The sequence below is a fragment of the Centroberyx affinis genome, unplaced genomic scaffold (assembly GCF_046629955.1).
Source record: "Centroberyx affinis isolate AG114_WGS23_722 - 3 ecotype Tasmania unplaced genomic scaffold, CSIRO-AGI_Caff_v1 ptg002429l_1, whole genome shotgun sequence".
NCBI lineage: Eukaryota > Metazoa > Chordata > Actinopteri > Beryciformes > Berycidae > Centroberyx > Centroberyx affinis.
Window position 1 is genome coordinate 1 of NW_027280674.1, and position 22,429 is coordinate 22,429.

Consider the following 22,429-nt stretch of genomic DNA (forward strand, 5'->3'; position numbering starts at 1 on the left):
AGAATGGTTATAATAATAAAATCTAATAAAGTCAATAACACAGAAGTCAAGTATGAAAAATGAACATAAGATCATGAGCAAATGTTTAAAGAAAATAGTGCTTTATAGTACAGTGCCAAATAGCACAGTACTATGTTTATACACTGTACATGTAGTGTGTTTGTCTAAATACATTCGTGTGAGCTCTATGCATGGTGTAATATTATATCTTTATACACTTATACAGGACACATACATAATATTGAAGTGCCTAAACGTAGGTTAAAAGACATGTTTCTACTTTCTTTTGCCTTGCATTGTAGTAGCCATGCAGAAATTCTCTTTCTCTCCCTCTCTCATTCTCCACTATATACCATTTGAAATGGCAAAAAGATAATAAAAAAAAAAAATAGATTAGCCTTACAAAAACAATCCAGATCCGAGTGTTTGGAGTCACTGAGAACACTCTAATCTAGGACATTTGGCTTGGGCGGCAACTTTCTGCTTAATTAGTTCAAGGAATCTTCCACAAGTCTTGCAGGATTTATCTACAGCTGACATCTGGAGGGCCGGACAGGGGGCTGCGGCTCTGTGACAGACTGTTTTTTTTCCAAAGATGTATGCGGGGTATTAAGCTGCCATTTTTTATTACACAATAGTCTGCTTGTCTGTTACAACTAGGGCAACATTGGAACTAAGGACTTTATTTTGTCATATTTGATGTTTTTAAAAAAATATGTACATCTTTGTAAACTAAAAAAAATACATGCATATATGCCCTGTCTTTTACTACAAGTATCTAACAAACTAATCTCCTGCCAGTCTATCATAAGCCTGGTGTTAGGACTACATTGTGAAACTGAGCTCTTACCTAGCGAAGCTTTCCGGGAGGAAGGCCAGGCTACCAAAGATCTTTTTACAAGTGTTGAACTGCTCCACATTAGAGGAAGTTACCATGGTGACCCCCTGCAGGCTGCCCATGCCCAGACCGTAACACACTGCAACACAAACCACAGAAACTATGAGCATGGACAGTCTCAGCAGCATGACCTGAGATTCTGTGATTACTAGATACTCCAGCAATAACAACAACATGGCACTGCCAAAACAGGTCGGTACACTTTGCACCATTGTCAACATCTGAAGCATCAGAACATCAGTGTGTGCAGAACAATTAGTTCATAATTGTCTAATTAAGCTTCAAATCATGCACAAAACACATACATGAACACACAAACCACATTGTCATTGCGTAATTAAAATTTTTCAAGCAGATTAGTGCACATAAGATCCAAATGGTGCACCACTGACAAGTTTTCCACCTGTTGGACATTTGGATACCAATAAGTAAATAATAAAGTATTGTATCCGAGACACACACACACACACACACACACACACACAGAGCGACCCACCTTTAGGACAGTCTGCGTCACACTTTTCACATTTCTGCGTCTCATTTCCGTCAGGCTGGATGGTGATGACTTCCTGGTTGGCTGTGGGACAAACCATAGTACAAGCCACCTCCATGGCCAGGTAGTTATCTACAGACACAGACACGAGGTGTTCAGAGTGCATCTTTGTAGAGGGAGAAAGAAAAAGCAACTGGAGCTGCAGAGAGGCCAACAGCAGCAGACTGTGTTGTACTGGATAGCTCCAAAGTGTGAATGTAACTGCATGAATGTGAAGCAGGACATTGCTGAAAAAGAGCATGCATGCTCAGCAAACCTTTCCTCAAGGTTTAAAAAATATATATCTCACGAGGGCATGTCTTGACGCAGGTGGCTCCAAAGCTGAACTTCTTGTTTTTGTTGGGTTTGGACTGGAAGGTGACGGGGTCGTAGATGGTGGGTGGAGGACAGCTGTCCTTACACACACCGCTGTCGTTGAAGTGACGGCACGCCTGGAGAGATAGGAAGGAGGAAACACTCATTCCTCTGGAAATGACGAAGGACTGTTTGTCGCTGCAATGGAGCTTGCACAGGAGTTAAAAGATAACACAACAGATATCTGTGTGTGTGTGTGTGTGTGTGTGTGTGTATGTGTGTGTCACTCACCAGACAGTCTGAGTCTTTGGGCCCCGTGCATCCAGCAGCACACTGCATGTGACAGCAGTCATTGGGCTGGGGACCCTTACAGCGCAGACAGCCAGATGCACAGCGGACATGAGTAACTTTGGAGAAAGGGAAAACGGAAGAGGGTTAGGGTTAGTGATGAGAGGAAGAGATTGAGGGAAAAGCAGGAAAAACATCTCAACTGTTCAAAAGTCTGTGCAGGGCACTGGCTGCTTAATAAGTTGTGTATGTGCGTGTGTGTACGTGTGATGTTAACTCACAGGTTTGGCAGTCCTGTACAGTTTCCCCCCAGCAACTTTTTCCACAGACAGAGGAACACTTTGGACCTGCAGCAGAAGAAAACCGGTAAACAGTAAACGCACAGAAGAAAACTGCACACTGATCAGGAAAAAAACAGTAATATAATTAGACAAACCAGACATTAGACATGCTTGTAATATGCATGGGTGAGCCACTGGGCCACTGTTTAAGCACCTAATATAACTATGACTGTGTACACTGTACTTTGTGGTCAGCAAGGAAAATTATGCCGTCATTTAATAATGTTATTAAATTATTTTACAATTGCCTGGTCATTGCCTACAAAATTTCTGCGGCCCGCAAATGAACAGCCCACGAAGTAAAGTTTTGTTTTGGATTCATTTTGGGTGTTGTGATGCATGAAGCTGGTGATGCAGTTTTCAAATTATCAACATTTAATGCTGCCAAACATCAAAAGTGTGTTAGTGAACTACAATGACCATAATTCATTGCACCTATAAATTCTGTGTTCCTTAAGACACATAGAAACATAGCTTCAATAATCAAAACAAGGTATAATAGTCAGCTAACACTGCAATGCCGTAGGTTTATACTAGATTTACACTTTACTGCCTGAAAAAGTAATTAGTTACTGGGTTACTGCTCACTAAATGAAATGTCAATAATAAGTCATCAACAACTACCACGCTGCCAAAGTAAACTGACAGCCTGTGGGAAACACTGCAGTAGTGTTAGTAGCAGTTGTACTAACAGGGACACATGCTGATGTGCTGTTGCTTGCTGTTGTGTTTTTTTTAGGTGGAGAGGCATTTTTGCTTTATTAGATAGACGCTAGTGAAGAGAGACAGGAAACATTAAGAGAGAGAGGGGGATGACATGCATGGTTCTGATTTGGATTCGAACCTGCTCCTGCTTGCTGTTCTTAATGCACAATATATAGTATATCCATTCCCCCCTACGTATGTATATCAACCAATCAATTAATCAATCAATCAATCAATCAGCTGCTCACAGTTTGGGGCTTGAGCCTGCAGTCGGAGCTGCTTGGCATGGGCGTTCTGCTCGTCCAAGGTGTCCCTCCAGATGATCCCCTGGGGGTCTGGGAAGCACAGTTCGGGATTCCCCCAGATATACACCCCACCCAACAGGATCTCTGCAGGGTGGAAAATACACAAGAGGAGCTTGTTAGCTCACTGGTACAGGAGATAACAGAAAGGAAGGAACATTGAGAATCAAAATCTTTCACAATTACGAATCTTCAGAAGCCCATCATGTTTGATTTCAGTTCATGATATAGTGAGACCAATTAACAACAGCACCAAAGCCAAAAATAAAGCTAAATCTAATGACCCAAACAAGTCATACGTGGAGTCTTAAGTGAAAATTTGACCGACCAGCCCCAGTCAGGTCCAGTCAGGTCCTATCGGGTTTGGACATTAACACTAAGCTCTACTATTTTCCAACCTGTGAGGCTACGAAGGCGGAGCGTCCGGAGCCCCTGTCCCTCAGCACCCTCCAGAGTGTTTTCCAACACGGCCAGAGCGTAGCTGGAGTTGTACAGCTGGCTGCCTCGGATGATCCGCAGGTTGTCCAAAGGCACCAGACTCACCGACATGTAGGCTATCAGTACATAACCCTGCACCTCCACGATGCCCTGGAGAGGAAGGGGGGGGAGATGAGAGAAAAAGGGGATGAGTCCGTCGTGTCGACAGGTGAGAGAGACAAAAACCAGATAACTTTACATGGAGAAAGTCACAGTTACAGATTTCACAGTGCAAAGGGATGCATAGCCAGAAAAGAACAGAAATAGATTATAGAAGTAAAAAACAAAACAAAACAGAGACATAAAACCTATCCAGTTAGATACTCTCTTGCCTCTATTTGTCTCCATCTCATTCTGTTTACATTCAACAAATTAATATCCTTTATTTGCATCACTGTTAAAGGCAATATTGTCCAAAGACAGATGATAGATTTATTCCTCCAACCTCTACTGATCCATCTACAATAGTGGAAATTGTTGTTGTTGTTGTTGTTGTTGGCTATTCCAGCTGAATCAGACACATACCTGTAGGAAGGAGAGGTCAGGCTGCCCATGAAGGTGTGTGATCTCCAGGTTGCCGTGGACGACCTGGCAGCCGGTGTAGAGCAGCCTCAGCGTCTCGTAGTGATTCTCCAGGCTGGAGGGCAGGGCCAGCTTCATGTCCGTGCCCAGGCACACTGCAACACACACAAGTCATGATCCCAACTGAAGCCATGAGATAATGTACCACTGACGTCAGTTTTGAACCTTTTCCAACAGCCAAGATAACATTACAGTCGATCCAAATCAATTGGAGGGTAAATATTACATCACCTAAAAGTACACAAATCACTACTGTCTTTTACTGTAAATGTGTGCGTAACACTCTGACTAACAGCCTTATGAAATAAAAAAATAAAACAACACCATTCAGCACAAAATAAAACAAGCTTGTATACTTTGGCACACAAGATTTTTCTGTTTTTTTGTTTTTGTTTTATACAATTACAGAAATGTGTGCATTTTTCTTTACACTTTGTAAAACAGAGTACCTTTTGTAGATCTTTGGAAAAAAAATAATAACATTATCAAATTCTTGTACAAGGGGTGTATAAACTTTTCAACATGACTGAAAGATCCAATTCAGGTTCAAAATGAAACCATTTCAGGCCAGTGGTCCTACATTCAAGACTATATGAGCCCTTTTAATGCAAATCTCTACTGAGAAAAAAATCCAATTAGAGCAGTTCAATGGCGTAATCTATGTTCAGGAAACCCGCTCTTCACACACCTCATTATGAAATAAGAAATCCATATAAACTGAAATTTAAAATGATTCCAACACCAGAAGCCACAGTTATAAAAGATATATAAATAAAGGAATGTGCTAACATTCCTGTCAAAGTGTTGACCGCTAATCTGAACATTGTAGAGATCCTGTTGCCATTTCTGTTTCATCTGGCCAAATGATCTCACTAATAATAATATGTATATCCTTTCACAGCCCATTGCCAGACAACGCCTTCAGACAGAGAGTTCATTTTTTACTTTCTTAATGAGTGTTGTACATTCAAAGTTAAAGACAGCAGAGTGTGTGTATCCAAACTCCAAATGAAGAGGAATGTAAGGATTTGGATATCTGTGGATATCAAATATCTTGACTGTTTATAACCCGCCTTGTCTGTGGGGCTCTGAAAATACGAACCATATGCACAGCCTCTGTCTATTTCATTACTTATAATGTGTGTGTTTCCACTGGCAACAAAGAGCTGAGATTCCCCGCAGTGGGTCATACAGCATTACAATTCACAGCAGCACTCGCAGACACATAGCTCCCATGCCTTTGCAGACAGTCACACAGTGGACAGTCCCTCCTCTTCTGAGGTTATAAATGACTTCCTCTGGCTCCGCTCCAACAGCCCCTCAACAGTCAACCCCCATTCTCCTGCTTTAAGCCGCCTATCACTCTCCCTTTTGGAGACGGCTGCATGGAGGGAGACACATTATATGGAGGAACGGGAGGAATCAGGAGGCAGGAAATGTTTTTCAGGAGGAGGGTGATTTCGATGATACACTGCCAAGGGTCGCCAAAGTTCAGGAGATACGGCTGTGCGCTCAGGCTCTTATCTAGTATGTGTGTCTGCCACGTGAAACATTTCCTAGTGATGGCCGAGCCTTCCGAGCTTGACCTATATTAGCTGCACTATTACAATACAATAAAATGAGCTCACAACGCGTAAATAGGGTCTACATGAAATCTGACAGCAAGCTACGTCTCATTGCAGCAAATGGCTCTATGATTAATAGTGTGGCTGCCAAAAATACACACCCAGTCGTTGCAGCTTGTGTCAAATATCGAATCAAATGACTAATCATAGGCTTCTTCAATGATGTCATCATGGAAAATAGTTTTAGATGTCAAACCAAAAGGGGAGTCGTATTTTTCTACTCCAACATTTAGATCTTTTTTAATAAGCCAGCAAATCTAAACAGAGACAGAAACTCGGACTCCCTGAAACTCTGCAGCACACACACACACATACTGTTCCAACTCAGGGGATTAGGTAAATGTGCCGTAACAGACAGCACAACGGAGCTGATTTTCCATTCCTAAAACTGTGTGTAAAGACAGATCTCAGCTTCCTCTCCTATTATCCCCTCATTGTTCACTCTCCAAAAGTCTCTCAGCAACGCCTGTGTGTATTTGTGTGTGTGTATGTGTGTGTGTGTGGGTGTCTGTGTGTGTATGTGCGTGGCCTTGAGAGTAGCAACCCACACCTCCATCTGCAAGGCCTAAAATACTCTCTCTCTCTCTCTCTCTATCTCACTCTTTCATTCCCTCCTTTGCTTTATCAACTCTGTGCCGTGCCATTATCCCTCCCTACTTCCTCTAAATTCAAATTCTCTTTTTTTATTTCCTCAGAAGTCAGAATCCATCTCTTCCTCTCTGCCCAACAATTTTGGAAATCTAGAAAGAAGTGTCATTTTAGTGTCAATTTGTTTCGTTGCATATCTCTGAGACGCACATTTATGCGTTTCTCCAGCGGGTTCAGAGTGAAGGGAAAGCCAGGAGAAGCGTCCCTGGAGCAGGTTGGGGACACTTTGGTGACCCCTGACCCTCCAGTCACAGGTTCACATCTCCTCAACCACAAGCTCATCCTGCCATGCATAACAAAAGACTGCCGCCGACATCCAAACACACACACACACACACACACACACACACTCACAGCTGTAAGTGTTAGTGCTGGCAAGAAACGGCTTCTGTACACCGTATCATGGCAACTTCACTTTGGAAACTTCCATTGGCCAGGTGTTTCTGTGGTCGCATGAGAGAGAGAGAGAGAGAGAGAGAGAGAGAGAGAGAGAGAGAGAGAGAGAGAGAGAGAGAGAGAGAGATAGAGATAGAGATAGAGATAGAGATAGAGATAGAGATAGAGATAGAGAGAGAGAGATAGATAGATAGATATTCTGCTTTCTTGCTTGTTCTAGGCATTTTGACTAATCTACTTAATTCAAATGCAGTAGAGTCCTTTTGTGCAGATGCTTAAGTGACATGCAGGATTTTGACATTTCAATTAATTTTCATAAATCAGTGCATGCTACTCTGCACAAAACAGTGGTTGTTGTGTGAGTCAATATCCTGAGATAAATGTCGGGGCAGATTTTGATGCATCACTGAAACTTTGGAGGCTGTAAAACTTTCATTCAGTTGCCAGAAATTTTATTGTTTTTTTTCATAAATTTTTTTTATTGGGTTCCACCTTGAAAAGAAGATTTTCCCTCCCTTTAATGAAATCTATGTGTAAATAACCTTGATACTTTATTTCAACTTTTATCTATAATAGAACTTTAATGTTTAGTCATAATATAATATTGTATATTTGGCATGGTTTTGAAAAACTCTTTCCTTTCTTGATACAGTGAGTTAGTGCACATAAGCAATGTATTTGGTGGTGCAAAATGATTGAAAAGGAAGGCAGTTTTGAAGTTTAGCCTGAAAATCTTGACTGTGTATTGCACAGGTGGCCAAGTGGTTAGAGAAGCCTTCCCATAACCAAAAGATCACAAGTTCGATCCCTGCAACACCCTATGTGTCCATCCTGTCAAAGTATCTTGGAGCAACATACTGATCTACCTTCTCACTCGCTGCAAGCTGCTCTGGTGACTGAGTGCCAACTATATGACTAAAATGTAAAACATATCTAACTCTAGTAAGATCATTTTTTTGTCTCAAAATAAAAACAAAGCTTACTGGAATCTGCAAGCAAAATAAAATCCGACCACTAAATTGCAATGTCTCATTATCCTGCCTCGGGGGGTTTCACAATAATTGAATCATGGTAATACTTCCAGCAACCAGTGTCTTGCAAGCGTCAACAGTGGCTGTTATGAACTGAATTGCCTTCCTTGAGGGGAGGATGTACTGACTGTAAACTGCGTCTCGTACCTGCGTGCTGCTTGAGACTCTCTGGAAGCTAGCTTGAAGCCACACCTGCGTGTGGCAGAATGCCAGTTAGCACAGGGAGTGTGTTTCTTTATCTGTGTGTGTGTGTGTGTGTGTGTGTATACTAAGTGACAGAAACAAGGTACATGATGGCGGCGATGCTACTGCAAGTGCTGGATTGAATCATCATGGAAAAGCCTGCAGTGGGACACACCAGAACAGTCAACAAGCCCCCTTTTGCCTCAACTCTCTTCTAATGGACTAGATCCCTCCAAAGCTCAAGACAAACAGAACAAACTGATCAAACAGGACTTTCTCTGTCAATTCATTAGCCCTCAGATTTAGCATGTCAGCCCCGCTTCTAATGCAATTCTAATCCTAGCAACGTGTCTTGCATAAACTTCAAATTTCTCCCAACCCCTCAGAACACATTCTTTCTTCCCCTTCCCTCCATGACCGGAGAAGAAAAAACAGGTATTGCTCAACAGACAAGCAGAACAGGATCTGTACAGTAGTGTGGCTACAGACGTGTGTTCTTCACACATGCACACACATTCATGCACAGGCCATCCTCACACACAAACACACACACACTCACAAGTATACACTACAACGCAGTGCAGCATCAGAAAATCTCTTGCGTACTTCCTTACACATCACTGCAATTTGAAAGCACTTTCCCCCTGAGCTGTAGCTGCATTCAAATGTTAATATAAATTCAAAGGGAAGGGAGGTATAGGGAGAGTGCTGAGACTCGCATAACATTTCAAACATAATAAATCTGATTGATTATAATTTACTTTAAAGCTGACTGACTTCAAAGTCTTAGTCATAAACACATATTTTTACCTCAAATGGAGGAGACCAAATGACTTCTAACACCTAGGCTACCAGTAGGACTGGGCATTATGGACAAAATTACTATCACTATCATAAGAAAATATTTCAACATAAAACAATATCTGCTAACATATGCAAAGCATGGTAAATAATCAAATTGATGTTTGTTACATTGAACTGCACAGTAATACAAAGTATGATAAAAACGCAAATAGTAGTATTCAAAAAGTATTCCCTAATTTTAATTTTAGATCTCATTTTGTGAGAGATGTTAATTAGCATTTGCTTTTTTATCATAAATTTAGACAACAGAATTGTTTATCACAATAACTCTGTATTTAATCACCTAAGGTACTGGTTTGTTCATACCATGTGCTTTTCCTTTTAAACTTGGGTCTCAACTCTAATTTTATTCAACTAGTTCAATTAGTTTAAGCCTATAATTGCATGATCTTTTGTGTTATTGATCAGTTTTAATGTTTTACTATGGCTGTACATTTATTTCCTGTAAAGCACTTTGAGATTTTGTTGTATTTTAAAGTGTGCTATATAAATAAAATTAATTATTATTATTATCACTATGTGATTCAGTTGAAAGGACGATATTGAAACGATAATACTGAATTGAAATTATAATGTCAGTTCCTGCCCAGCCCTAGCTACCAGAAAATGTCAGATTGATATCAGAGGATGCAAACACTGCCAACAATCTTTTTTCCCCCCAAACCCCCTGACACAGATCCTGACTAGAGACTTGGGTACTGCAGAAGAAGTGCATTGTCAATCAACAACATGAAGACATATTGAAAACAAGTGAAAAAGTGATTCCTCACATGGATATAGCAAGAGTGATTTTGTTTGTGAAAAAACATGCAGAACCTTTGTGTAGAATTTTGGCCCGATACAAACACAGGCTGGAGGTTTAAAAGGCTCCAGTCCTCCAGGGCTGAAAATGAAGACCCAGTCTGAGTGCATCACTGATGGTCCCATCCTCAGCTCAGAGTGATTTAGATCAGTAGCACGCAGTCTAGACTGGTGAGTCATGGTTAACCTGCCACTGAGGCCAATTCTGTAGGCCTTAATCACTTCACAGTGAGTTTCACTCAATGGGTGCACTGGAGTGTGAGACACACTTGAACCCTGTGGAAACTCAGGCCAGTGAACACACACACACACACACACACACACACACACACACACACACACACACACACACACACACACAAAATATGTTCTTATCCAGGAGCAGGTTGCCATAGAAGCAAGGCTTTGAGACAATTTGTTCCCACCTCCATAGTACAAACCCTAACACAGTTGCATATCAAACCTCAACTGCTGACCTTTGGAATGAATCACTAATCAGCCAGGGTATATGTGTGTGTGTGTGTGTGTGTGTGTGTGTGTGTGTGTGTGTATGTGTGTGTGTGTGTGTGTGTGTGTGTCACAGCAGAATTACTGGCATAACAATGACTAACTGACAGTAAGAATATTAAGATTTATCCAATTGTGCATGATGCGTTTTTAAATCAGGGATTATTAACCAATTATAATGCACATATACTGAGCTGATGCTTCAGAGATCGACACCATGGAGCAAAGTGTACCAACCTGTTCCCAGCAACAATGCAGTTTTATTTGGAAATCACTTCACCTGTGTCTATTGGCTCTGTGTGTGTGTGTGTGTGTGTGTGTGTGCATGTGCGCGTGTTGGGGGTTCACCACAATGTTAGTCATGTTAGAGGCCTTATTGTAAACTTTGGTTATATTGCCAATTAGTCCTCTCTAAATCTTTCCTAGCCAAAGGTTTCACCCAAACCAAAATGAAAATAATAATTCCATTCTTTTTGGAAGTGCGTGTCAATGTAACTGTGGAAAACTCATAAAGGCAGCATTGCATTGTCAGTTAAATTCTCAGACAATTTGATGTCAATATTTTGTCATTAGCTGGTGACATATTAAAGCTTTCAACATCAGTTGACTGAGTTTATTGACCTCTGAGTGCATTTAAGGCAGACCTCTGTCAATAAGGTACGGTACAACTAATATGAACTGAACTTTAAAAAAAAACATATGCTGGTGGTTAGAAAGTGATGAAAATTAGCTTCTAGATGAGATGGAGTCCTACATGTGATTGTTGTTTATTGCATATTAAATAAGCATTAATTAAGACGGTTTTATGATGAAATAGAAAAAAATCAGTGGTGCTGCAAAAATTCTTAGCAGGGCCAACTTATTCAACTAATACAGATTTGTTTTGCACTTTCAGTTAGCTCTTGTTTTAATGGGATGCATTCAAGCTCCCAGTGTGACAAGTGGCCCTCTATCAGACAATGTCCTCTTCAGTGCCAGAAGTGAATAATTGACATCGTCATGAGCCCTTGGCACACAATGCACTGTTGTTGGTTTGTTTTTGTTTACGGGTGGACCAAATCAGCCTAATAGCTGCCAGCAGGCACAAGTGTCATTGTCCCCTACAAGCTGCAAAGCAGGTTCTCATATTTCTGGCCGCACTTACCTGTTTCACACTGCTATAACACTGACCTCCATCACTTTTAGTGCAACAAAACGAGCTTCATGTTGTAGCAAGCAAATTTTCCTCAAAACACTAAATCCATTCTGACGGCCACTTTGCGACAGGTGTGATTTCCCTGCTTATCAGTGCTTCACAAATCCCACAAGCCACAACACAGACTGAGAGCGACGGGGGTTGCGGACTCACACAGGAATGTGGTCTTGGCAATTGTAATGCCAGGAATATCACGCTGTTTTAGCCACATTGAAACTCACACATTTCATGAAATATACCCTATATACTATGGCACTATATTCTAAATACATACTATGAGTATTTTGCCGACAATACGACTATAAAAGCCGGGGGAAAGGCTGTGAAAGTAACCCACCTTCTCTGCCCAAAGCGCCCGTCACTCCGAGCAGCAGGGCTCCGACAAACACCAAACTTCTCGCCGCCTCCATCTGGTGCGAGCGCCACTAGTCCATTTTCCCCCCGAGTGAAGTGTGTTTATTATTCCTAACGAGGAAATGCCGTGATCTGATTTCTTCCCCCAGGTTAGTTTCTGGCACGTTTGGGGTTGTTTTTTCCAATCCCAGCAACTTCCTCCCTGGAATTCCGTGCCTGTCGGTAGTAAAGCGTGACAGCGCTCAGGAGTAGGCGCGCTCCCGTGAAGGCCTGAGTGGGGAGTGGCAGGTTGACTCAGCCCGCCCTCACTTCGCCTGAGCTGTCAGCCAGCGGCGGCCTCGAAACTCCTGTTACTCGATAAAAGTAACGAATTAGACGTTACTCACTCCAAAAGTAATGACATTACTTTACTTAACTACGCTCAGGGAGAGGTAACTTGTTAGCTACACTACTCGCTGCATTGCTTTTCCTTTACACTCAAAATTGGCGGTTGTATCTTCTCTCATCTTCAATGTCAGTTAGCTAAAGTAGGCTTCCTCTTCTGGTAATGAAATAGATGAAGTAGATATTGATACCCAATGCTCTTGTCCTAGTTTTAAAACCAAAATAGTGACAACACATCCAGAAAGTCACCACCATTCCTCAGCTGGTTTAGTTTGAGAGGGTAATATATAATATGCTAATATGCCTAGTTTTTGGATAATTCAACTGAAATCTGATATTAGGGGATGACAAGAATAGTAAGGCTTATTTCTGATTGGTAACTGTTGCCTGTTGCTAAAACTGAAATAGTAACCCGTTACACTAGGCTACTCCTTACTAGAAAAAGGTAAGGAATTTACTGTAACAGTTACCATCCAATTAACGAATTGATTAAATGCATAGTGTCATTTGTTTAACTATTTACCATGTTTATTTCCTTATGCAAGCATTTTCGTGTTTATTTTAGCTTCAGTCTTGTTTTCAGCATATATGGTAGCCTACTGCAATTTCTGATACCAGTGGATCATAGTATTCAGCGCTAGTTATCACGGGCATAATGGTTTTGCATTAGTACACCAGCTTGGAGCATCCTTATATTTCTTGCACTTTTCTCAGGCCCTTCACTTCATGGTTCCAAATCAGGAGTTGGAGGAAGAAGAATAAACTCTATTCATCCCAATCTATCCACTCTCCCCACCCACAGCAGTCAGGGTCAGAGTCCAACCTAGTGCACAGAGTGATCAGGAAACAACAAAAAGCTCCTCACTGAGCCAGCCACACCACATATCCCAGGCTTTTCACAAGGTCTGGTCCTGGTAGAGCCTAAATGTTTGGTTCCCATAAAAAATATTGCTTGCTACTGCAGACCTACTGAGACATTCAAGGGACAGGGCCAATTCAAAGCACTAAGGACAACAGTGTGGACACAGTATGAGCCAACCAGTTATTAAATCTGCTAGATTTTCTTGTGGGAAACTCACTAGCATCAGATTTTGGATACCATTGGTTGGCTCTGTAGTGATGTTGATATGAGAGGCTTAACTCCTTTCTCACCATTCACTGATGAAAAGTGACTTGAGAGAGTAGATGGAAACATTAAGGACTAGGCTTATAGGAAGACAAAGCATAGGATGGGCTTGCAAGAATTTGGCCTGGCTTTTTTTTAGGTGCGTAATTGTCTGGAACAGCTACTAATAAAGCGGGACATATCGATACTCGGTGGGGGCTGTCTGGGGTGAGACTTGAGGAGGTCAGCAAGTGGGTGAGAGATACTGTGTGGTGGTGAGAGGCTCCAAGGATCTAAGACACATTGCAAAATATTACCTACTTCCTGATGGTTTCAAAGAATGAATAACAGCTACCGTTGTATAATCAGTATAATTTTAAAGTTGTACTTACTCTGAGCACCAGTTTAGGCCTAGAGGAATCTGCCTTGATGATATTGGTTGAGAAACATAATGACAACCTACAGTGTCACTGGTACAAATGGTACAAGGACAACAGGACCTCAACATAGAGTGCAATGGAAGAGTGGAAGAGGTACAATAAACTCTAGACTATATTACTTTATATATAAATATTTAACAAAATGCCAATGTGCAAAGTCTTAACTACACCGGGTTGTTCTGGCATTCTAAGCAGTACAAGATTTTGCAAAACATTTTTGGCCAATAATACATTTTGTTGGTTATAAATAGTAACAATACTAGGGTTTTCAGACAGCTCCTTTAGATGAAGTGAAGTCCAGAGATTGTGGAGGTTTGCAGGAGTGAGGGAATTGGAGGGCCGGTTAAGTAGGATGGCAGCTCTTGGGAAGAAGTTAAGCTAAATTGTGGTTGTGGTTTTAATTGAACTATAACATATCCCAAAGGAGAGACATTTTTGGAACTGGGAGTTGCCTGGGTGAACAGGGTCTACCTATTTTTCCTGCCCTTTTCTTAGTTTTGTACTTTCTGTGTTCCTGGATGGGGGGCAGCTTATGGACAGTGGCACACTCAGCGTTGCAGACAACGTATTCAGCCTATCCTTCCTTGGGACAGGAGGAGGCAGAGCTGTGCCAAACTGTACTGGAGGATGTGAGGATGCTTTTTATTAACTGATCTATAAAAATGGACCGGGATTGGTTATTGTGAGACATTGCCCCAGAAATTTGAATGGTTCATTTGGTGTTGAGGTCTGCCCAGGTAGTGTTCTTGAGCATTTTGACAGACTGGCAGCTGGAAGTACAATAATTGGTTTAAAAGGAACAGGGGAGGGTAGAGAGCGCACATCCCTGTGGTGCACCTGTGGGTCCCAGCCACACAAATCACCTCCTGTCTGCCAGAAACTCTGAGTTTGTTTAATTGAAGCATTTAAGACTCTGGTTTGAATATTATTCCTCTTGTCTAACCCTGTTTATGTGTATTTGGTCAAATGTGTACTATGGAAGATAATCTTGGTTCAATCAAAAACAAAAATAGCCATGTATGGAAACACACAACAGAAACAAGTTTCTTATCAACCAAGAACACTTTATTTGTCCCATTTCTTTAAGATTTTTTTTGTCAAATATAACTATTGGGTGTGAGGTGGAGGAAAGTGCACTCAGTAGGAGAGGTGATGGTGCACAGGGCAGCAGGCAGGGGGCAGTAAATGAGCGAGAGAAGTGGAGGGACAGTCACTATGGACAACAGTAATGAGGAGAGTCAGTGAGTCAAAAAGGGAAGAGAAACTGATCAATAAAACAATTTACAGAGCAACAAGTGGGCTTTGTCTTTATGAAAGCTCTTCAGACATACAAAAAAGAAAAGTTAACTTGTTTAAACCATTACCAATGAGTAATCTTCAAATTTCATCCAGATTATCTTCTAATCAGTTGAGGAATTCCTTTGTTTTGTTTAGCTGAATTGTTTAGATAAATTGGAATTAGATTTTGTTTCTGTGGTCACATAAACCACAACCCGTTTTTGACATTTCAGGAATATGTATTTTCATAATAGAGTCTGAGACATAATTTCATGAATGTGAATGGGTTGTAAACATTACAGCATGCAAGAAGGTAAATAATATTAGCCAATGTGAATTAAAGTATGTATATTGTTCTTATTTGATAAGGCCGCTCTCTCTGTCACTATTTCAGAAATCCTTTTGCCCCTCGAACATATGACAACCTCTCCATATCTGTCTTCCTCTGTCCAGTCTCCCACCCCCACTCCCCGGCTCTCAGCAAAGCTAAATTTACTCATGGTCATCCACACTTTCACACAGCAATCCTCGCACATACATACATACACATCCAGAGACCTACAAAGGGATTGAGCACCATCTAGCTCACACACACACACATACACACACACACACGACGTGTCAGTTTTGATGGACATTGCAAAAACAACACAACGTTGAGTCGAGGCATCGCACACACATACTGGTCATTGTTCACATTCCCACACACAGAAATACAAAGGCATGAGCAGAATTTCAAACAAACACGCATGTACATGTACACACACCCGTAAAGTGCACATATGGGAATGAAACTCGTAGGGATGAGGACATACATGGTATGAATTCAAGCCAAGAGTTCTGTTGACAATTTTTGGTGTAGAAAGCAGATTTTGGAAAAGTGTTGGACGTTTAAAGAAAAAAAATGATTTGACAAAGAACTGTGTTGCACAAATAGAAACACACATCGACAAGGCAGGTTATCATACAGTATGTAAGGCAGAAGCAGTGAGAGACGGAGTATTTTACATGATGGGGCAGCATCTGTAATGTTGCAGTTGGTTGTGTACAGAATGTGGTATAGTTTGGAGAATACTGCGGCGGGAAATGCATCCAGCCACATCCAAATAACGGGGTAGGGCAAACACCTTGACACTCATTCTCTCTCACACACACACACACACACACACACACACACACACACACACACACGCACACACAACCTCACCCTGGACCCCCTTGATTTGCCCCTCATTTATAAGGGCCCCACTAGCTGTACCTTCCTGTTACACTGCTTAGGCTTCCACCCTCAATCAGTTTTCTCCATTTCCTTACACTGAAAGGCAATCCAGGTGAATGAAAATAATATTTCCATTTCATGATTGATCAGGCATATCCCACCCCAAATTCTAAATCAAAGTAAATCCGTCAAAGAAACACAAACAAAATAAAGCACAAAGTGATCAACAACAAAGCAACAGAAAATAATGAGGAACTAAGGCAACCGATACAAAATGAAAACAGAAATGTGAAATGATAAGAATATAAAAGAAACAAAAGCAGTGATGGAAACAGCAGAGGCACAAAAATAGAGGTGTGATGGTGAGACAAAAAAAACACAGTCAGCTAGAATGGCCTCCAAACATAAACCCCTTCCCCCTCTCTCTAGAACAATCCGCTGCTAAACTCCCCCCCCCTCACACCTCTCTGTGTCTGCCAGTCCACTTTTGGCTTAGATGGATGCCTGACACATGCTGCATCACACACACACAGTGGATTCTGATGGCTTGGCAAGGGCTGTGGCGCCATCTGTCGTCAGCCACAGCGAACTGCAGTTTGTGCAAAGGCAAGCTTATGTCTGGAGCCTTGCATGTTGGACTTCCAAGATGCTGAGGCTGGTGAGAATAAGCTTGTGTGGAGTCGAATAGGCTCAGGGGATCAAGGAGGAAAGCTGGATCAATTTAAAGGTAGCCAAAAGTCAAAAGAAATAGGATATGCACTCCAATCACAGTTGGAAGAGTCAAGTCAAAAACTGGGTCTACTGTAGTGCGTTACAGTATACCTTTTCCTTCATCCAGTTTCTCAGTGATAGATGGCAGAGGAAGGATAGCTCAACAAGTCAATACAAGGCAAAGTTTAGTAGTGCAAGCATCAATCACGATAAATCTCATTTGAAAAAGAAAAAAAAAATATTAGAGAAATTCCCCCAAACAATATATACAGAAAAAAGAAAAAAAAAGAATGTAAACAAAGTCTACTTTGATGGAACTCATAGTTGCACAGGTGTCATGCATTTCATCAGGGAGACTGAGCTCCTTCCTCGTTCGGGTGTCCTGCTGCCCTGATTGGAGAGGTGGAGGGGTGGAGGCGTGGTGAAGAGGTGATAAGCTCCTCCTACTCCAGTTTGACGCCCATCTTCTCTGTGTTTAGTAGGTGGAGGCTGTCGTCTATCAGGAAACTGAGGAAGACCGAAGCAGAGGAGGGACATAATTTGGTTGGTGAACAAATAGTAGAATATGAAAAGGATGCTGGATAAGATTTTTTTTACAGATGTCATTTTTTTTAGGTGGTCTACATATGTATTCACCTATAATAATTTGCTGATTTATCATACAGTAGGTCTAATATCCCTTTCAATTTGCTCTAACCAGTTTCCTGGCAAAAACATCACCCTCTTTTCCTTTTCAGAAACTGAAAAGGAACAGAAACTGAGATTCTTCTTTTCAGTACAGCTAAGCAAGAAAAGGGGGAGTGCAAAGGTGGGCAAACCTGTAGAAGAGGAAGTGCACAGGGATGGTGCTGAGGTGCCAAACGGCATGGGCATCTAGGACCCAGAGCAGCGGGGGGAAGTCCAGCAGCTCCAGCAGGGCCAGGCCATGTAGCAGTAGAACCACAAGACCACATTTCCACCAGTAGGGCAGCGTCCGCCGGTTCTGCCAGCACCAGCACAGCCACCACAGGAGGTTCACCATGCCTAGAGCGAGAGAGAGAGAGAGAGAGAGAGAGAGAGAGAGAGTCAGAGAGAGGGGTGGTGGAGGTGTGGATGGCAGGAGAGCATGGAGGGAGAAAGAGAGAGGCTGGAGCAACAGTAAGGGTGAGAGAAAGAAAAAGACATATGAGAACAGGAAGAGGAGAAGCAGAGAGGGGAGGAAAATGTAGTGAGAGGGAGGTTAAGAAAGTATGGGAGCAAAGGCAGTGGAAACAACGAGGGACGGAGAAATGGGGACAAAGACATCAGACAGAAGTGGAAGAAAAAGAACGATGAGAGTGGTAGAGAAATAAAGACAGGCAGACAGAGGTAAAACAAAGATAAGGGATGGGACATTGAAAGGACAAGGTGATTTGCCAAGTCACCAGATCAGAGTGATCCTAAGCCAATGCTACATCAATTAAGTTGTCAGAGACTTAGTAATGAACTCGATGACCAAGCCACTGGCATGAAACAACATGACATAAGCTGTTCTAATGGTAGTAATGTTTGAAAGTTGAAAATGGCACAAGTTCTCATAAGTACTCACACACACTACCATTTGAGAAATCTGTTATATGACACATAAAATATGAACTTTAAATGTGACTTTGGAGCGTTTGCTGTACCAATGGTGGCATTGGCGGCCATGTTGTAGCCGTAGTCAAAACTGACGAAGGTCAAGTAGGACACATGCGAGGTGAAGGCCAGGATGAGCACGACTCCCACCATGCTGGACACGCCTGGCCGCCTCAGACCCAATGTTCTGGAGAAGGGAGGGGGGAGATAATGTGAAGAGAAATTATATAGCAGAACAGTGTAGTTAATGGCAAGAATAACCATGACACAACAAGCACATTTTCCTCAAGGTTTGCCAATTTCTTGATATCATTAATGCCTCCTGTTGCAGTAAATATCACAAATGTCAAATATTCATTCAGGAGACACTAGAAAGTAACAGACCACATTTGACTGGGTTGCTCTGACTAAGACTGCTAGGCTCAATGTGGATTTAATTATCGTATATCTATGTCCAACACTGCTCTTGGGACAAATGCTAATTTGTGGGGCATGTGGAATACCAATTTTAGAGCTTACCTAACACAGCATAGGTAGATTGAGTATAGAATGACTGCTGATGCGCAGAAATAGTCCATTTTCTGAAAGGGAGCAACACATACAGATACACAAATTTATTGACAGCAGAGATCAAGATCAAGAAAAGCAGGAGACAGATCAAAGGGAGTCAAAATGGGGAGAACATAATCTTGTCAGATTGTGCCTGTTGTAATTCAAGGACAATAAGGCTTGACAGTGATGGCATTAGAACGTTACTGACTGGCTAAGCTCATTGGCCACTGAAACATCAAAACACTCTCCTGTCCCAGCAGGTGGTTTGGCAGCGGGTAAGACACATTACAAGCTGTCCAAACAGAATACAGTGATGTGCCAGTCTATTGTATGTTAAGATGACAGAGTCTCTGAGACACACAGCAACCATTACCTCTGTAAGATAGGTGTCCCGGGTGTGAAACACTGTGGACCAGAACCAGGCATTAAGAGATACCTAGAGAAACACATACAGGCCCCAAGTCAAATAACCATGCTGAATGATCTCATGATACTAGTGTATACGCCTCCTAGTAGTGACAACAATGTGTTGCGTCATTTCACATAAGTGCTTCCACCTTAAAAGTGAGCATGCATTCTGAAAAGATTTCTTTGTCTTTCTCAGTCTCACACACACACACACACACACACACACACACACAGAGTGCTACCCACCAGAGAGAAGGCGGTGATGGTGTGGTACATGGGGCTCTGGCGTGGCACAGTGCTCCGGTAGCGCAGCAGCATGAGAAGGCAAGCCAGCCCGTTGAGCAGAGAGGCCAGGGCAGACGCCGGCTCCTCAAAGCACAGGAAGCGTGCAAATGGCCACTAGGGGATATAAAGTATGTCACCCATCATTACACATTATTTGACTCAGAAGCCTATCAGTTGAGATGAAACCACCAATGGAATATATGGAGAGTTATGTTTAAAAAAAAAAATCCAAGATATACCATTCCAAAAATTGAACATACTCTATTGGCATGGAATTAACAGAATATTGTTTTTAAGTTTTTAGCTGTACAAACACATTTGCTACATAGCTTTATTATAAAGGATTGAATGCAATAATCTTTTGAAATACTGAATAACACTTCCAAGTAACTTTTTTCAAAATCTATGCAATTTGTATCAAGTATTATTAATTTTTATAAATAAACTAGATTATTACAATGAAACCTTTCGTGTGAGACACTTGGTGTGATACACATGCTGTTATTTAGCATTAGCCTGAAACACCATGTGTGAATGAAGTACAAACCTTGCCATGGAACTGTGGGACTCTGTAGCCCTCGGCCTGGTAAAGGCCCACGGTGGTCCACATGCACTGGTAGCGACAGTCATCACGACACGTCCAGCCTGGACAACAGGGACAGAGAGAAGAGCTCAGGTCACATCACGCATTTAAAGACATTAAAACCCTCAAATGTACTGAACGCAATCTCTCTATCAAATTCAATTTGCTTTACTGGCAAGAATTTAAGAGTTAAGAAACTATTGCCAAAGCATTCAACAATACAACAGTACAAATAATCAAGAAAAAGAGGGAAGTGCTCCTCATTAAACATTTCTCCTAAGCACAATACTTATATAGTCTATCCTCTCTGGCTAGTCTGTGCTTCATTACTAGTTTCCTTTTTCAGGGTTTTTAATTGTGATTAGGTATATTTGTATTTTTTAAGGCTCTCTCTCACTCACACCAATGGTGCGGGTAACAACTGCAAATAGTGGTGGGCCGGGTTAAATTACAATGGGACTTTTCAACACTTGTGTCCGACCTTGTTCAGCCAGAAAAACTGGCTGTATAGTGAGCTTTCCTCATATGAAACAGTAGCACACAAGTTTCATGAACCATCAGATAAGATCAAAATGTCAGTTATCTGAAATTTTGCTATCTTCCTTGTTTTCTGCAGCAGTGGAGTGCAATACATGGCTGAGAAAAACATAAAGAGTTAAGTAACTTAAGCATATAGGTTAGTGGATGTACATGAAACTGTTAGCCTAGCCGAGTGTTAAATTCAGCTAATGTTAATATAAACATAGCGGGCTATTACGTCAAGCTAACGTCCTAGCAAGCTAACTACAATAGAAGTAATATGGTAGAGACACTCACTAACATTATTCATGGCTGCTAGCAAGCTAGGTTACCTTACCTGTCGTCAACAACAATAATACACATCAAGAGAGCGTGGCGGCGGCAAAGCTCACCTGTCAGCGCCATGTATGGCGGTTGGGTGGACTGAAAGCCTCGTAGGCGAGCACCGGTGCAGTTGGTCCGGACACATTGCTTTACACAGTCCCGGTAAACTGGCTCCTTGTCGCCTTGAGAAGACTGTACAGTAGTCGCTGACAGTAGGAGAAGGGCGACGCTCGCCAAAGCGGAGAGTCTGACAGATGTGCATGGGGACAACGGTGAGGCCATGGTGTGTGTCGGCCCGTCACAAGTCAAGAGGCACGGGGCGACAGCGGCATCGATGACATCCGCAGCCGACGGCCCACATCACCGGACAACCATTCCCTGTGATAGCTTGGCGGGCCTGGAAAACGCTTTCTAATTCCCTAGCTGTGCTGTCCGTCCAGTGTTCCGTGCTTTTTGAACAGGGTCAATGTTGCCAGAATAAAATATATGATTTCCAGTCCCAATTTTCAAAATAAAACACATATTAACTAATATATTTTGCAACGTCTTTTGAGTAACAAAAACACCAAGTTGCAGCTACAGTTTCTCTTCACATCCAATTTAACCATACCACTTATCATTTAAATGCTGGTTTTGTTGTTCCGGACGCCCGAAAATTTGGTATTTTTTGTATTTTGTAAAGTAACAAATTTTGCGTTTTTATTTTGAAGGCAAAAACGGCTGGTTTCTGGTAATTCTGGCTAGCTTGACGTTGCTGCTTTCTATTGCTGCCGCTGCTGCCAGGCAGTTTCCCACAGTCCGAGGACCAGGAAGTGTACTGTTATAGCATACTGCGCATGCGTGATGGGGTTCTAGGAACCGGGGACAACAGATCAATAAAGAAGATACAATTTAAACATTTAAAGCATGTTGACTTGAAGATATCGAAAAATAATTTCGAAGGAGGAAGAGGCCTGCAGTAAAATAATCCCACAGTTCAGT

General features: G+C 41.9%; 2 protein-coding genes across 6 annotated transcripts; both read right to left on the reverse strand.

Moving 5' to 3' along the window:
- Nucleotides 1–850: 850 nt before the first annotated feature.
- LOC139656268 (receptor tyrosine-protein kinase erbB-2-like) lies at nt 851–12,261 on the reverse strand (the record flags this gene model as incomplete). Its single annotated transcript, XM_071533786.1, has 9 exons — nt 12,028–12,261; nt 4,384–4,535; nt 3,780–3,969; nt 3,328–3,468; nt 2,315–2,380; nt 2,037–2,152; nt 1,741–1,882; nt 1,395–1,523; nt 851–977 (listed from the first exon to the last, which is right to left on the reverse strand). Coding segments are annotated over exons 1-9 (1,136 nt in total), but the record flags the coding sequence as incomplete, so codon positions are not given.
- Nucleotides 12,262–15,048: 2,787 nt separating this feature from the next.
- Nucleotides 15,049–21,885, reverse strand: pgap3 (post-GPI attachment to proteins phospholipase 3). Of its 5 annotated transcripts, XM_071533787.1 has the most exons (8): nt 21,517–21,885; nt 20,570–20,667; nt 19,984–20,136; nt 19,703–19,765; nt 19,297–19,358; nt 18,828–18,964; nt 18,000–18,204; nt 15,049–17,688 (listed from the first exon to the last, which is right to left on the reverse strand). In XM_071533787.1, exons 1-8 carry the CDS (start codon nt 21,728–21,730, stop codon nt 17,625–17,627), a joined length of 996 nt encoding a protein of 331 aa, XP_071389888.1. In that variant the 5' UTR covers nt 21,731–21,885; the 3' UTR covers nt 15,049–17,624. The 5 variants fall into 5 exon arrangements, with proteins under 5 accessions (XP_071389888.1, XP_071389891.1, XP_071389890.1 ...); XM_071533790.1 differs by lacking the exon at nt 19,984–20,136; XM_071533789.1 differs by lacking the exon at nt 19,703–19,765.
- Nucleotides 21,886–22,429: the final 544 nt, after the last annotated feature.

Excerpts from the sequence above, each read along its gene's own strand:
- pgap3 (XM_071533787.1), bottom strand. The coding sequence starts at position 21,730 with ATGGCCTCACCGTTGTCCCCATGCACATCTGTCAGACTCTCCGCTTTG. Across the intron at positions 20,137-20,569 it reads TCCCACAGTTCCATGGCAAG|TGGCCATTTGCACGCTTCCT; the intron begins GTTTGTACTTCA and ends TATATCCCCTAG. Across the intron at positions 19,766-19,983 it reads CCATCACCGCCTTCTCTCTG|GTATCTCTTAATGCCTGGTT; the intron begins GTGGGTAGCACT and ends GTGTTTCTCTAG.